Source organism: Amblyomma maculatum, chromosome 8 (genome assembly GCF_055883805.1).
Source record: "Amblyomma maculatum isolate TAMU_Amacu chromosome 8, ASM5588380v1, whole genome shotgun sequence".
In the NCBI taxonomy this organism is placed as follows: Eukaryota; Metazoa; Arthropoda; class Arachnida; order Ixodida; family Ixodidae; genus Amblyomma; species Amblyomma maculatum.
Genome location: NC_139351.1, coordinates 60,162,914 through 60,179,999, shown reverse-complemented (window position 1 = coordinate 60,179,999; position 17,086 = coordinate 60,162,914). Strand labels below are relative to the sequence as shown.

Sequence of the window (17,086 nt, the reverse complement as noted above, 5' to 3'; positions counted from 1 at the left end):
ATGTGGACTTTCCAGAAGAAGACAAATATAGAATTTATGCTTAACCTAAAGGAAACCGCTGGCAGGCGGCCCTGGCTGGCTATTGCGGTTAGACACAGCAGGTCCTGCTCCAGAGAGCGCAGATAGAAATGTCATCTGAAAACAGGGACTGCCATGCTGTACCGCGTTGCTCATGCTTTCAGTGCATCCATAAACGTTTTCGCGCCCCGGTCATCCTTCCACATTTCGACCTGGAGGTGTATTCCTTGCTTCTTTCAAGACTCATAAATTATCTAGCGCAACTTAGATTCGAGGCAACCTCGTGTTATCTGGAAAGGGGTGCACATATTTTCCTGCTACCGTATACAGCCGCTGATGGTCAACAAAAACATCGGTAGAGATCAATCTCCGCAACAATAACAACTGAGAACTCTGTGTACCTACAATGTAATAATAAGACCGACATCACATACCACCTGAAATGTCTCAACTATTTCTATCCATTGGCAGCACTGACAGATAATTCATAAGCAGCTCTTCACCGATTTCTATGCCGTGGTACATAAAACATGTGTCTACGTAAACAGATGGTCTGTGAATAACTCGTCGAAGTTGGCCAAAAACAAAAGCAATGGTCACATTACTTTTGATCTCACCACAGACGTCATGAGTATTTTCTGCAGTTGCTCTGCTGACGTCGCTTAAAAGATGGAAAGAAGCCGCCGGTACCGACTTCGCCAACTGACGAGGAAACCGACAGTATTTTCTCCTCTGCAGTTTATAGTCCTGTTATTTATTACAAATAAAAAGAGGGCACTGAATTGGGTGTCGTTGATGATGTCGGACCATAGCGGCCAGTGCTGCTGTGAAGTATTTCGCTCCTCCGTGGGCGGGTCGGCACTGTTCGTTTTCAAAAATTCATTGTAGCACTATGATCAACGAATGACCTGAGCTGGGCATAATGGAAATTTCTATAAAGCCTACTCTCCATATTCCCGACTTGCCCATTTTCGCCTAGAATTTCCAAGCTTATATAACCGACTCTCTCATACTAGGCCGGTAACATTACCACAGCGCACGACAACCTAAATATTACCACAAAACCGCCGGAGTGCATCTTCCCGTGAGCTAGTCTAAGTGGCATCCTGGGCTGTCACAACTGAACCATGCCCTGTCCGTCGGAGCGGGCAAATGAGCTCAGCTTCAGTCATCAAGATGCTTCCACCCGTGTCCACTTACCTCGTAAAGATATCCTCCACCACTGCGATGTTAATAAAAGGAGCAGGCATGCTGGTTGCTTAAGAGCGAACTTGACGAGTGTTTGATTTCGTGCGTTTCCAGTCGTTACCGTAAGTCTGTCTCGTTTTCTAGCCTCGGGGGCGGTTTATTGCTATGAGGCATCTCTGGCACAAGTTAAAGTAGCGCATAGATCTCCATACTCGTTTCTTGGCCACTTTGCTAGTCGCCGAGAGAACTTGACCATCAAGCCATGCATGGTGTACCGTGGGCACCTCAGGGGCACCTTGGACATTCGACCGTACACAGACCTCCTGGAGTGCATATAGAACACGCGCGACCTTCGTGTATGTACCTTGAAGACTCACAGAGGGCCGATGTGCTCTTCAAAGATCTGTCATCTATGCTTGTATGACGTATATTGAGCCGGGCATCTCGTCCTGATTGTCAGAGCAACAGGAGATATGTAGCCGCGGTTATTTATCGATGGCATTTAGTTCAGCTTGGAACATCATGGCGCAAAGCTTCCAGTATGCACCTCTTACCACACCGTGGTAGCTCTTTATACATGCGCAGGCACACAATTAGACCATGTGGCTGTCCCGCAGAAGGCGATTCCCGCAGCGTTTCCATGGAGCGAGAGATACCCGCTTTTGTGCGGGAGTAGCAGAGTCAAACCCTGGACCTGTCATAGAAAGGAGTAATGTGCTCTCCGTATCTGAAAGAGTAGACCTATTTACGCAACCGGCCATCATTGATGTTCAGCATTTTACTGCAACGAACAGCAACCGCGGTCATCCTGCACTAGCTGGATGCACCACTCGAGTTCTCTTTGCACAAGAGCTGTTGTGTGCTTCTCAGCATAAACCGCTGCCCTCACTGCGAGCGTACACGCGGTAGGTCACCTGGCTAATCTTCTTGCGCGGTTGTCGAATGAAGCCAATGTATTTCACATCGTCGCAGGACAATTGCTGCTCGTATATTTCACCAATAAGCATTTCCTGCCTTACCTGTATCGATCTTCGCACATTTCAATCTCCCATGCCTCTCTTGACATTCACCTCACACTGCTTCGCTTATTTTCTCATGAATCATTCCTTTCCCTTACACACCATCTTTTATCCTCCTCTTTCATTGCATGCCTTACAGATCTCCGCTTTGTCTTCGTTTTTCGATTACAATGACGTCACTGGCGGTAATTCTTTGAACACGCGATTCTTCCGAACATGTTTAGACAACCTTATTTTCATTGTCACGGCGTGTTTTATGTTGATTACGTCATTTTTAGCATCCGCATGTTGCCCCTCAGGTGAAAGACTATAGCATAGACAAGTATAGGGGGTACTTAGCTGAGGTCAATAATTTTCAAACCTAAAATCTGTGGGGATATCAAGTTACTTCCCATTGGCGCTATAGCAGACGCATGGCGAATCTCACAAAGCAGCTGTATCAGGGCTACTCTAAGATGCCGCGTATATTTTCAATATTGCGTTTTAACTGTTGCTTTTGGTTGCCAGGTTGCAGTAATATGTTGTAGCAAATCACTGGTACCAGCATGTCGCTCCCTAAATTTCAAGAATGTGATTACTCCGGGTGCTATTCCATAACAATTTTTTTAGCGCTGCACAATTTATTTATTGATAAAAGAGCGTCTATAGGCCTACGCTCAATCAACGAAAATGAGCCAGAAAGAGCATGATTGGCGTTCAAAAATGGGTAGAAATGGTTACAAAGTGCGTGAATTGAAGTAGTCAACCAAGGGCAGGGGAATAGGTGTGATTTGCGTCCACAAATAGGTAATCGTGGTTATAAAGTGCGTAATAAGATTTTATGAATCGATTTCAGTCTGAAACATTCCGAGAGTAGTGAAGAAATGCAACAGCCTGAGTGTTTCGGCGACGCACACAGACATCGCACGGTGCCCTTGTCAAAAATGTGCTGTGGCTTAGCTCTGGTTAAGCCTGAGTGATTGCGAAAGCAATACCTCCCTGGCTGCACTTGGCTATGCTGGTGGTTTCGCATAGCTTCGCCTTTTGTGCAACTATGGGATTTACTCTAGACACAGCATGATGTCTACTGTTTGTTTATTTTAATGAACACGCTCTTCTACACGGTTCTTTCTTCTGTGGTAATTATATCGCTCTGCACTAGTCATAGACGATTCTTCGGCACTCAGAGAGTTCATGAAACTACTCTCGCTCACTGAACTTTTAAAGTGAGCCTGTACTACTGAGGTCGCCATTCTGCGGCATAGGCGCGTTGCCCAGCCAGCCGCTCTTGCCTTTCATCTGTCTCCTCAGCACGGCGCCGGCGTTTGCGCGCAGCGCGTCCATCCAGCGACGCCTTGTACAACTCCTCAGACATGACTAAGCGGAGCGCGCCTGCGGCGCCCCGTTTATCCTAGCCTAGCGAGTGCCCTCACGCGGCGGGCCTAGGAGGCCGTCACGTGGTAGCCGCCGCTCCGAGCGAGTGAACGATTACGGCCGAAGAGACGAGTTGGGGCTCCTGCTCTCCTCTAGTCGTGACGTCACGCTGTCACGTGGTAGCCGCCGCGCCGAGCGAAGGGACTACGGCCGGAGACGAGTTGGGGCCCCTGCTCTCCTCTGGTCGTGAGTCACGCTGTCACGTGGTCCTGCGCCACGTGACAGCGTGACGTCACGAAGCGAAGGAACGACCGTGCACCGGCGTTCCGTAATTGGTTTACAGGATAGAAAGACACCGTATTTATTTCGAGGACAGAGCAGCGCTCAGGCTTACTCATTTCTCCAGTGATGATTTCGCTGTGACCTCGGGGAAAATTTATTTTACCGACAATTTCTAGTTGTGTTTTATTCTTTTATTTCACTAATTATCATGGGTTATTATTTTGTTTGTATTTGTTACTACTGGCTATAATCACGATTTATCATTTTTACTTACCCTACTAATGATTTCATTAGTAACTGGTTTACAGGAACGCAAGGTGCACTCACGCTCTCTGTACATCTACTCCGTAGCCCTCCACTACGGCTCCCCTTTCTCTCTTTCCACTTTCACTCCCACCTTCCTCCCTTCACTTACGGCGCGGTTCAGGTGTCACACAGAGCAAGTGTGACATATATAGCGCCTTTCCCTTCCTGTGAACCAACCACCTGGAGGTTTCTAACGTGCACTGACATCGCACAGAACACTGACGCCTCTTCGCTTCGCCTGTACGAAATTGCAGCCAGTGGCGTTGGGGTCTGAACCAGGGTACTCCGGCACAGTAGTCAGGACGTGTTGAGCAAAATCTACCCGGACATTCAGCCGGAGTGCAAATGGTGTCAGGAATTGGCAACCTATGACCACATATTATGGAGCTGTAGCATAGCACCGCCACCGGCGGATATTATGCGTGATCCTTCCCTCGAGCAGTGGGAGGCCGTGTTGGCCAGCTCAGACCCGGTCGTCCAGACCAGGGCCGTGGAGTGGGCCACCCAGGTCGCCGTCAGCCATGGGTTGATGGCCATCTAACACGGAACCATCCTTACATGCTCTCTAACGAAAATAAAGTTTTTCCATCCATCCATAGTGCCAATGCACTATTTCACGAGGATAACTAGGCCTTCAAGATTTGCGCCACAAATACTGCGTATTTCCTTATAACAATTGGTTTACAGAAAAGGAAATACGCAGTATTTGTGGCGCACATCTTGAAGGCCTAGTTATCCTCGTGAAATAGTGCATTGGCACTATGGATGGATGGAAAAACTTTATTTTCGTCAGAGAGCATGTAAGGATGGTTCCGTGTTAGATGGCCATCAACCCATGGCTGACGGCGACCTGGGTGGCCCACTCCACGGCCCTGGTCTGGACGACCGGGTCTGAGCTGGCCAACACGGCCTCCCACTGCTCGAGGGAAGGATCACGCATAATATCCGCAAGTGGCGGTGCCATGCTACAGCTCCATAATATGTGGTCATAGGTTGCCAATTCCTGACACCATTTGCACTCCGGCTGAATGTCCGGGTAGATTTTGCTCAACACGTATGGGCTGAAGAAACATCTAGTCTGCAATCGTCGCCAGACGCATTCCTGCGCCTTCACAAATTGCTTGTCCGGGGGTGGGTAAATCCTCCGCTCAAGTTTGAAATGATTAGTAATGTCATGAAAGGATACCAGCCCATCTCTCGTGGACCTTCCCGGAACGTCCGGCTCACCTACTCGGCTGACGAAACCTCGAGCATTCATGTGAGCCGTCTCGTTCCCAGGATTCCCAGAGTGTGCTGGTACCCAGACAATTTCCGATTGCTGAATCGGGCCACGGGGCGAGGGACTACGGAGGCATTGGCACTAAAAGTACCGTCCGCACTCACCTACTGATCAGTTAGTTGTCGTGCCGCCGTGGTGGGGCAGGGGATAAGATGCCTGACTACTGTGCCGGAGTACCCTGGTTCAGACCCCAACGCCGCTGGCTGCAATTTCGTACAGGCGAAGCGAAGAGGCGTCAGTGTTCTGTGCGATGTCAGTGCACGTTAGAAATCTCCAGGTGGTCGAAATATCTCCGTAGCCCTCCATTACGGTTCCTAATTCTCTTTTTCACTTCCACTCTCTCCTTCTTCCGCTTTCACAACTGCCTTGTTTAGGTTTCCACAGAAACTGTGCCCCGCAGGGGTGGTGCAGTGGTAAGACGCCCGACTACTGTGTACCCAGGTTCGAACCCGACCTCGGCGGCTGCGTTTCGAGGGAGGCGAAGCGAAGAGGCGTCGTGTGCTGTGCGATGTCAGCGCACGTTAGAGATCCCCAGGTGGTCGAAATTACTCCGTAGCCCTCCACTACGGCTCCTCTTTCTCTCCATCCACTTTCACTCCCATCTTCCTCCCTTCCCTTACGGCGCGGTTGCGGTGTCCACAGAAATCAAGTGAGACAGTTACCGTGCCTTTCCCTTCCTATAAATAAATCGGCATTTCCACAGAAACTGTGATAGGTACTCTCTTTCCACTTTCATTCCCACCTTCCTCCCTTCCCTTACGGCGCGGTTCGGGTGTCCACAGAGCAAGTGTGACAGTTACTGCGCCTTTCCCTTCCTGTGAACCAATTTAACTTTAACTACTCCTTTCCCTTGCTGTCCAGCAATTATTATTACTATCGGGTTGTCCAGAGCTCATGCATCGGCTTAATAGGACAGACGCAGAGCTTGGTTTCGTTGGGCTTGTAGGGTTTAATGCCCCATAGCGACTCTGGCTATGAGACATGCTCTAGTGAAAGACTCAAGAAATTCCTACCACCTGTAAAGTGTTCGCCCCGCCGGGGTGGCGCAGTGGTAAGACGCCCGACTACTGTGCCGGAGTTCCCGGGTTTGAACCCGACCTCGGTGGCTGCGTTTCGATGGAGGCGAAACGAAGTGGCGTCCGTGGGCTGTGCGATGTCAGCGCACGTTAAAGATCCCCAGGTGGCCGGAATTACTCCGTAGCCCTCCACTACGGCTCCCCTTTCTCTCTTTCCACTTTCACTCCCACCTTCCTCCCTTCACTTACGGCGCGGTTCAGGTGTCCACAGAGCAAGTGTGACAGATATTGTGCCTTTCCCTTCCTGTGAACCAACCGCCTGTAAAGTGTCCCGACACCACACAGAACATAAACGCTACTCCGCTACGCCTCCTTTGAAATGCAGCCGCTGCCGGTTGGAATCGATCCCGGGTACTACGCAGCAGTAGTCGGGCACCTTAACCACTGCACTACCACGGTGGGGCCATCAGAGTGTAATCTGTTGTTTGAAAGACCGCATGACTGTAAGCGCAATTTTACCGCGCTACAAGGATAGGTGTCGTTCACCTTTTGACGGTATAGTACATCAAACCTGTAACGTTGTAGGACGCTGTCTCTACTCTTCGCCGACAACAGTGCGTGGTAGATGACTTCTACCTGGCGCAATCCTGCATCAGCAAGCAATTCATCAGAATTGCTGCAATTTTTTGGTGGCGTCTGCCAAACCTTGCGGCTTGCGAAGGTATCGCAGCTTTTGCGTGGTGTCCCATATTCCCCCTAATCGACATCCAAAACTAAAACATAAAGGTAAAAAAATTCTATAGGTTGGTTAATTGCGGTCCTCAAAGCGTTGTTGCTGCCCACATTATTAGAGCTGCGGAAGACAACCGTTCGTTTATTCTATGCGGAAATAATTTCGCATATACTCAGTTCTAAAGTTATGTGAAGTAACGTGCAACTCTGTAGTCACGTGACTGCACAGCATGAACTGCTTTAACATATAAAAGTAGGGTGCAGCGAAAACGTGGAAACACTAAGCGAATCGACAAATGTGCTTAGCGGCGTTTTCTGACAGTATAGAGGTTGCTTTCGAGGTCTGTTCACAGTACCCCTCTTATCATATGCTTTCCTTCTGGCCGAGCACGTGCTTAGTGCAAATGCGCGATTTCACAACCAGGCCTTCAGGATGTGCACCATAGATACTGCGACCTTCTTCTTCTGTATTCCAGTTACTAATTAAATCATTAGTAGGGTATATGAATTATAAACATTATTGACGGTAAATAATAACAAATAGTAATAAAACAATTATGCATAAAATTTAGTGGGTAAAAGAAGAAATAAAAAATAAACATGGTTTAACACAGTTAATCGCAAAATAGAATGCAGCAGCAAGATGTTTTCACACTATTGGTGAATTATTAAACTTTATTTTGCTGTGTTAATCAAGCGGTCATACTTCCAGTCAGCATGTGCTTCATAGAGAATATCTTCTTGAGGTATTACTTTTATTGGCGATCGCATTGGATACAAAATCATACTTTGTAGCATAGTTCGCAAACTGCTATTTCGTGGCCAATGAAGCATTGTAACGCCGTCTTAACATTTTTCAAAATAAGATCTCGAAATGCAAGGTCTCTAACGGTCAGTAACGAACCCCAGCCACCTATAGACTTGCCATCTGCGCTAAAGAGTGCCACGCGATGGCAGTACTGCAGCAAAGGGGTGATCACAAGTCTTATGGCGATGTATTTATGCTTTGACACGCAGGTGCTACACGCGTCTACAGACGCTAAGTGGAGAATGACTCGCCGAGACATGAAGAGAGAAGAGGATTTGAAAGAATACTACGCAAATAGACTGGTCTATCTGAGAGTCGACAATGAAACCATGAAGCAAACCATTGATACCATTGAGATATATGAGAAACGAAGTAAGCGTTGCCTTTGTTTATCTCCCCTCAGGGCTCTGTTTCCGGGAAGTGGTTTCCCGAAATAGAAAGTATATAACAGCACAATTACACTCAATTCTCGAGCCCAAACGGTTGATTGCGATGCACCTCCTGCGAGTGCAACTGCAGTGAAATTAGACTTTGTTCATGGAAGCAAATATTTCGAAACTATTTCTGGTTGCCGGAATTTTTTCTGAGATGAAACGATTGTTCTTTGACATTGATAACCCGCATTAAGCTTGAGTCGTCCAGCGCATATCATTCATTGCATTTCTATTCAGAAAAGTCTGGCCGACAGCGGTTTCAAAACAATTTTCAAAGTATTTAGGCTATGTTCAAATGCGTTTGGCGTCGGCCAAACACAGAAACTAAATTCACAAATCTGCGACTCTAATCTTTCCCGTACGGTAATTTGAAGGTGTAAAGTAGGGCGAACATTCTCTTCGTTCGGTGTGGCATTCGAGTTTCTGCAGATATTTCCAGTGTGTACATAACTTCAATACATTCATGATTAGAAGTACTGAAGACAATGATTTTTGTCTCAGCCGCAGAACGCAGCCGTGACGAATTCAATATTGGCCGAAGGGATTTTAAAATACTAAAAAATGGTTTCTTGTCACAACAATAAACTATCTAATACCACTTTTGGGATCTTTAGTCTGTAACATACTAAAATTATAGACTGTAACAGATTACATTGCTGGATGTGAACTATGTTTCAGGCTCACCCACCACCAAAAATTAGAAGTATGCAGTAAGGGACGCAGAAAATTCACCCAGGCATGCTGAATGTTCTGTAATGCAGATTCAACAGACGTGCTTTCATAACACGCAAAATAGACACATTGAATACTAAAAGGCAACCAAAACTTTGTCGAAATGCATAAACATTACTCTGTAGGTCGAAATTACTCCGTAGCCCTCTACTATGACTCCCTGGCTTGCGGCGGGGGCTAGCCAGCCACCGAATTTGTGAGGTCTTGGCTTGGAGCTTGACACGGACGCTTGGTGTTCGCATCAGCTCCTCCAATTTTCGACCGTGAGTGCGGAATTCTTGACTGTTCATGTTTCGAATAGCCGCAATCGACGCATGAAGGTGTTAAGCACCTGTCCACCCTCTCTTCGGGTCCGTCTTCCCGAATTTGCGGATAAACTTTGAGATTGCTCTGGGAGCCGGCCACCGCCACATTAGGCCTAGGCCTAACCCTTCACTCCCCCGACTTCACGGCCCACCAACAGCGGCATGGTACGCACTGAAGATGGGACTACTGATACTGCATCAAGATGGGACCGAGCCATGGAGGCTCGACGTATGGCTCACCCCGATGTCCTCTCTGCCCAGCAAGCCCCCACGAGCTCGACTCATCAGCCCCCGGCCGGCACAGCCACACCAACGCAGCCTACGCAAGGCAAGTCTTCCACCGTTCTAAAGCGTCCGCCACCGTTGCCCAAGCTCCCGACACGAGACCTTAAAATCGTGTTCCGTCCCGGTGGAGGCCTCGACCTAAGTAAACACAACGGGGGCTATATGCTGTCTCTAGTCACCAGCGCTCTGCAGCTACCAATAGACGCAGTGCGAACACAAGACGCCATCCGAATCAACCCCAGGCACAATTCATTCACGATCAGCACGCCAGCCGAAGACCGTGCCCGCAGATATGTACAACTAGAATCCATAAAGATAATCGACCAAGTCTACCCAATGAAAACGTATATCGCTCCTCCGGACAACGCCATTCGAGGCATCATTTATAATGCTATCTACGACCAGACATCTGAAGAAATTTTTACAGAGCTAAAAACGTTCAACCAAAGCCCCTCCTATCTCATCACCGATGCACGCCGACTCGGCCAAACCAAATCAATTCTGGTCACCTTCATAAATACCAAATCAGTACCTAAACAGCTGCGCTTCTATGGAGCGGTCTACCACTGCCATCCATTCATCGCCAAAGCAGAAGCCTGCTTCAACTGCCGTCGTCCGGGACATCGCAGCGACGTGTGCACGGCACCCAAAAAGGACTTATGCCAACGATGTGGGGAGACCCATGTACCGACCGACCCTCCAACGTGTCCACCCCAGTGCATTCTATGCGGCGGCCCCCATTTTACGGGCTCCCGCGATTGCTCGGAGCGATTCAACAGACCGGGCAACAAGAGACTGACACGCTCGACAGCTGGTGCAGACGCCGAGCAAACAACCCGGCAATCCCGAAGCAAGCACCGGACGAGTTCCACTAACCGCGTCCGCTCCAGGTCCGCCGCGTCCGCCGCTTCGACCAACGCCAGGAACCGCTCGCCATCTTTCCCGTCCCTGACCGACCAGCCTCCGCCGGAAAATAAGGTGAGCTGGGGCCCACGATCTTCCTCCCTTGTCCGAGAAAATAAGCAACTTAAAGAAAAGCTAGAAACTCAGGGCAAGCAAATTCAACAACAGAATGATCAAATAAAAAAACTCAATGATCATATTGCAAAGCTCACTCAGCAAATGCAAACGCTAATTCACAGGCTCTCCCCCGCAGATGGAATGGAAAGTTCTTCCACTCCCCTCCCAGGTCATTCCACCCCACTTCCGCCTCCTCCTCCCACATGCAACAACACAGAATCTACAACTAAAACTCATACACCCGCCAAACGGAAGGCACCTCTCCAAGACATTCCTACAGTGGTCGACTCCCAAAAGCCTGATCTGGTCGCCTCCATAGCTTTACTCGAAGAGAAGCTTGCGGAAAAATTTGAATCTATGACCACCAGCACGAACGCATGGGCAGCTGGAGTAGACGCGCGGATAGCGATGCTCGAGCAGCAGATGCAGCAGCAACAGATCCAGATTCAAACTGCTCTAGAAAAGCTACTCTCTACCACAGTATCTCAAATGATCCCACCCGAATCTCAGCCCCAAAATGGCAGGACGTCGACAGGACATTAAGGTGTGGCAGTGGAACTGCAGAGGCTTTCGTTCCAAGCGTAGTAATCTGCAGCTCTACATTCAGTCCCTTCCGGCCGATGAAACACCAGCGGTAATCGCACTGCAGGAAACAAACTCCCCTGTAAAACTGCTCAATTACACTCCTCATACACCAACAAACTGTCCTCAGTACAGAGTGGCGACGCTGGTTCACCGCAACTACACAGCAACTGATCACAACATGGACGTTGCAGATATCGACTTCCATTTGATAGAGCTGCTTCCCAAAGAGCGGAAAGGAACGAGTCTATTCATTCTGAATATCTACAGCCCCCCGAAAGGGAAAACTGCTCCTCTAATGGCGGCCATGAAAAAAGCCCTTCAGATCAGCGCTAACCAACCATTGATAGTGGCAGGAGACTTTAATGCCCGCCATATCACATGGGGATACAAAACGACTTGCAGTAAAGGCGCCCGACTCTGGACACTTCTCCAAAATGAGGGCATAACCCTTGTCAATGATACACAACAGCACACGCGCATCGGCAACAGTGTACAGAACAACACCAACCCCGATCTTACACTCACGAAAAACATAACACAATGCTACTGGACAAACACGCAAACCTCTCTTGGTAGCGATCACTATATAATTGAGACCTCTTTCTCACTATCCTCCCTAACCCCCCGTGTAAAGAGGAAACTCAAAATCACCAACTGGGATCGCTTTCGCGATCTTCGTACCGCGGCCCCGAAGCAGATAGACCACCTTACAAATTGGCTGGCTAACCTCAACAAGGACGTGAACATGGCCACATCGGAAATGCCGTGCACACAAACCTCGGAGGTGATTGACAGCCGATTACTACACATGTGGGAAGCTCACTCGAGCTTACAGAAGCGATGGCTTAAAAACAAACACAATCGCGCCCTGAAGCTACGCATCTCCGCTCTCACAAGGGAAATGGAGACGCACGCGGCACAGCTCAGTCACCAGCAATGGGGTCAAGTATGCGACCGCCTTGCTGGAAACCTAGGACTTAAGGACACGTGGCGGTTGCTACGATGCCTTCTTGAACCCGATCACACCAAGAATGTACAGCAGAAAAATGTGACGCGTCTTATCCATGGCATAGACATGGACAACGATAACATTATTCAATCCTTAAAAGATACATACCTCACAACCACACCGAAGACACCCTTACCACAGTACCTTGGAACCCAAAACCATGAGCTAGACGAAGACATCACAAAGTATGAAGTCAGAGCAGCCATGCTCCAACTCCGCACTACGTCTGCTCCAGGAGCCGATCAGGTCACGAACAAAACACTTAGAAACCTCGATGAAAACTCCATCCAGGCAATAACGGAACTCTTTAACAAACACTGGCAAGAGGGAACGCTTCCCTCAGAGTGGACGCACGCTCAGGTTACCTTTATACCTAAACCCGGCAAACCGCTCACTCTTTCAAACCTTAGGCCCATTTCGCTAACTTCATGTCTTGGTAAACTTTTTGAACACGTCGTCTTGAATCGGCTACATACACACATGCAAACCCGCGACCTTTTTCCTCACACAATGCTGGGTTTCCGCAGCCACCTATGCACCCAAGATGTTATGCTACAGATATCAGAAGAAATTCTCCATCCCCGACACTGCAAACGCACAAGAGCATTGCTGGCTCTAGACTTGCAAAAGGCATTTGACAATGTCTATCACTCCTCTATATTGGATGCACTATCCACTCTGAATGTGGGAAACCGAACACATGCTTACATTTCAGCCTTTCTCCGGGATCGCACAGCAGAAATTCGGTTCGGTCCCCTAAAATCCCCCACTTTTACCCTCGGTAATAGAGGCACCCCGCAGGGATCAGTCCTTTCCCCTTTTTTATTTAACATCACACTCATCCCCATGGCTAAAAAGCTGTCACAGATCCCAAACCTCTCCCATTCTCTGTATGCAGATGATATCACCCTGTGGACCACCACTGGGAATGTAGGTAGCATGGAAGAAACTCTTCAGGAGGGGGCAGACATGGTGTCAAGATGCGCAGCTTCAATAGGCCTTGCATGTTCCTCCACCAAATCCGAGCTCCTGATACTCCACCCAAGCCCGCGGAAACACCACCAACCCCCTATGCTCATCACCGTAGATGGTCAGCCAGTACCACAAGTTCACAAACTTCGAATACTAGGTATGTTCATACAAGACAACGGCCTTAACACGGATACACTCTCCAGACTGACTAACACAACACATCAGATCACCCGCCTAATCAAACGTATAGCCAACAAGCACTGTGGAATGCGCGAGCATGACCTCAGACGCTTAGTACAGGCATTTATTATAAGCCGCATTCTTTACTCGATTCCGTATTTATATCTAACAAAAACAGAGACAGACAAGGTGGATGCTCTCATCAGACACGCTTATAAGGCAGCTCTCGGCTTACCTAAGCGCACCCCAACCTATCGACTCTTAGGCATGGGAGTTCATAACACCCTCAGCGAACTGGTGGAAGCCCACCGCATCGCCCAACTAGGACGGCTCTCCACTACCCCAACTGGTCGCCACATTCTTTCCTTTCTCCAACTTAGACCATTAGGTCCCCCTCCAGTAGAAACTTATGAAGTTCCAAAGACAGTCCGCGATCACCTCACTGTCCACCCACTTCCGAAAAACATGCATCCCCTTCATAACCAGGCCAGACGAAAAGCGAGAGCACGTGCCCTACACAGAGCACATGCGAACGAACCCGACACGGTCTACGTGGACGCCGCAGAATATCCACAACGCTCAGCTTATGCGATATGCGCGGTATCCAACCGCTTCGAACACATCACATCAGCCTCGATCATTACCCGAACGTCCGTAGAAGCGGAAGAATCCGCTATAGCCATCGCGATAGTCTCTTCCACTGCCACCCTTATCCTCAGCGATTCTAAAACTGCCATACAAAATTTCGCCCGAGGCCAGCTACATGCTGCCTCTCACAAAATCTTAACTACCAACGTTCAAACCCCCCGACCCATAGACCTTGTCTGGGTACCAGCCCATTCGGGCAACCCCGGTAACGAAGCGGCCAATGCTGCTGCTCGAGCATACGTCGACCGAGCAACAGATACCGAGGACCTAGGCAGTGCCAGAGATCGGCTGATCACCTACAACGACATTACACTACACTACCGGTCTGAAAGACTTCACTACCCTCCCCCACACCCCTCCTTAACTAAACCACAACAAATAACATGGAGACTCCTTCAAGCCCGTACCTTTCCCTCCCCAGCACTGCTGGCACTCTTCTCCCCCTCTACTCATCAGTCCGAATGTTCCCTCTGCGAGGCCCCGAGAGCTACATTCGAACATATTATGTTCAGATGCCCGGAGTTTCAACCACCGGCCGAATTGCGCCTTACGGACAACGAGGCTTGGGAGATCGCGGTCTCCAGCTCAGAACCGGCTCCACAAAGGAGACTGGTCGACTGGGCTGAAGCGGTCGCCGTCAGGCACTGCCTGCTGGCCACCACCCGTGATCAGGAGCCGGCCCAGCCCTTGTAACGAGTATTTCGCGGCTCCACTAAATAAAGTTTTTCACCACCACCACTATGACTCCCTTTCCTCTCTTTCCACTTTCACTCCCACCTTCCTCCCCTAACGGCGCGGTTCAGGTGTCCACAGAAACAAGTGTGACAGATACTAAAAGTTAAAGTTAAATTGGTTCACAGGAAGGGAAAGGCGCAGTAACGGTCACACTTGCTCTGTGGACACCCGAATCGCGCCGTAAGGGAAGGGAGGGAGGTGGGAATGAAAGTGGAAAGAGAGAAATAGGAGCCGTAGTGGAGGGCTACGGGGTAATTTCGACCACCTGGGGATCTTTAACGTGCGCTGACATCGCACAGCACACGGACGCCACTTCGTTTCGCCTCCATCGAAACGCAGCCGCCGAGGCCGGGATTCGATCCCGGGAACTCCGGCACAGTAGTCGGGCGTCTTACCACTGCACCACCCCGGCGGGGCGTGACAGATACTGCACCTTTTTCTTCCTGTGAACCAATTATTATTTTAATATTATTGGTGTGCACCTTCAATATCAGTCTAACAGCAATACAAACATTTCCCAAGTCAACAAAATACCGCCGGAATCCTACGAATTTGATATTTGCAGTGGATATATATTCGCTGATTAGGTGGGGAACGTTATGTTTTAGTGTTTTGAGCTTATAATTTGTTCTAAAATGAGGGGCAAAATAATTATCCTTACAGCGAGTATTTTTAGAAGTGTATTTACTTATTAACGATGCCGTTCCAGTAATAAAACCCTTGCGGTTGCAGAGCAGTTACAGAACGAAAACACGTAGCATGCGGAATTCATACGTGCGGTCAAATATGATAATTTGATATATTTGAAACAAAGCCATTGATTAGAATAAGGAATGTGGGTACATATTCGATGTGGCTTAGGGTTTTCGTCTGGAGGCGGAGAATATTTGAGATATTTGTGTTGGAAGTGGTCACCCTGATTAAGCTACAATGAATAATGTGAGAGTTAAAGAGTGCAAATGAAACTTTCACAATTAACCACTGAAGGTCACAGCGTTCGGTATCCCGGCAATGATTCCGTTGTCACAGAGAGCATTTTACACATTTTATTCACCTGCACGTTCGAGTTCAGATTTGCCGAGAAAACTCAGTATTTCGTACGCGTGCATTGCTTCGATTTCACTACCAGCGTACCTGATAGCATTCTTATTTTCAAATAGTTTATTTTTCTCTTGGAAAATATTTGCTTTCGTTTTTGCTACATAAATATTTATCTTGCTGCCCTGTGACAAGGACACGAGCTCTTCAAGCATGCAAGTGCATTTTATTCATAATTTAAGTACACTTTCACCAGAAAACTATACAGTGCTATTATGTGCATAAATTAGAGATTTTGCCATCTGGTCTAGTGCAACTGCCCCGCCTGGGTGGTGCAGTGGTAAGACGCCCGACTACTGTGCCGGAGTTCCCGGGTTCGAACCCGACCTCGGCGGCTCCCGGCCGCGTATTTGGGTTTGCTCGGTACGGTGGCTCCGCAAGGGACAAAGCAACAGAAGAGACGAAGAAAACAGGCTGTTCCGACTAGCATCTACCGCCCCCAGGAGCCGAGCAGCTTAGCGATTAGCGGCGCATGCTTTTTCAATGGGCGTCACGTTGGACGCGGCACTAGCTTGAGAGAGCCTATAATACTACTAGTACTATTACTACTACTAAATAATAATAATAATAATAATACACAGTAATATTTCGCTGCTAATTATTATTATTAATATTATTATTATTATTATCATTAGTAGTAGTAGTAGTATAGAGGAAGACTCGTTTCGTTGGCACTGAAATGTCTAGTTAACGGCCGAATTAACTGGCTAAATATTATCTTCACAGTTTTAATTAAAAATAATAATAATAATAATTGGTTCACAGGAAGGGAAAGGCACAGTATCTGTCACACTTGTGTCTGTGGACACCTGAACGACTCCGTAGCCCTGTGCTACGGCTCCTCTTTCTCTCTCCCTCCCTTGTGTCTGTGGACACCTTCATCCCTTGGTGTCCACAGACACAAGTGTGACAGATACTGCGCCTTTCCCTTCCTGTGAACCAATTAATATTATTATCATTATTAATTAAAACTGTGAAGATAATATTTAGCCAGTTAATTCGGCCGTTACCTACAGACAATTCAGGGCCAACTTAGTGAAACGAGTCTTCCTCTATACTACTACTACTACTACTACTACTAC

General features: G+C 48.3%; 1 protein-coding gene across 1 annotated transcript in view; it reads left to right on the top strand.

Annotated features, from left to right (window-relative positions):
- LOC146181252 (uncharacterized) overlaps positions 1–17,086 on the top strand; it is a 262,301-nt gene that overhangs the window by 211,443 nt on the left and 33,772 nt on the right. The window contains exon 6 of the mRNA XM_084575738.1: positions 8,211–8,373. Coding sequence (XP_084431864.1) covers positions 8,211–8,373 — 163 coding nt within the window. The remainder of the gene's footprint in view (positions 1–8,210; positions 8,374–17,086) is intronic.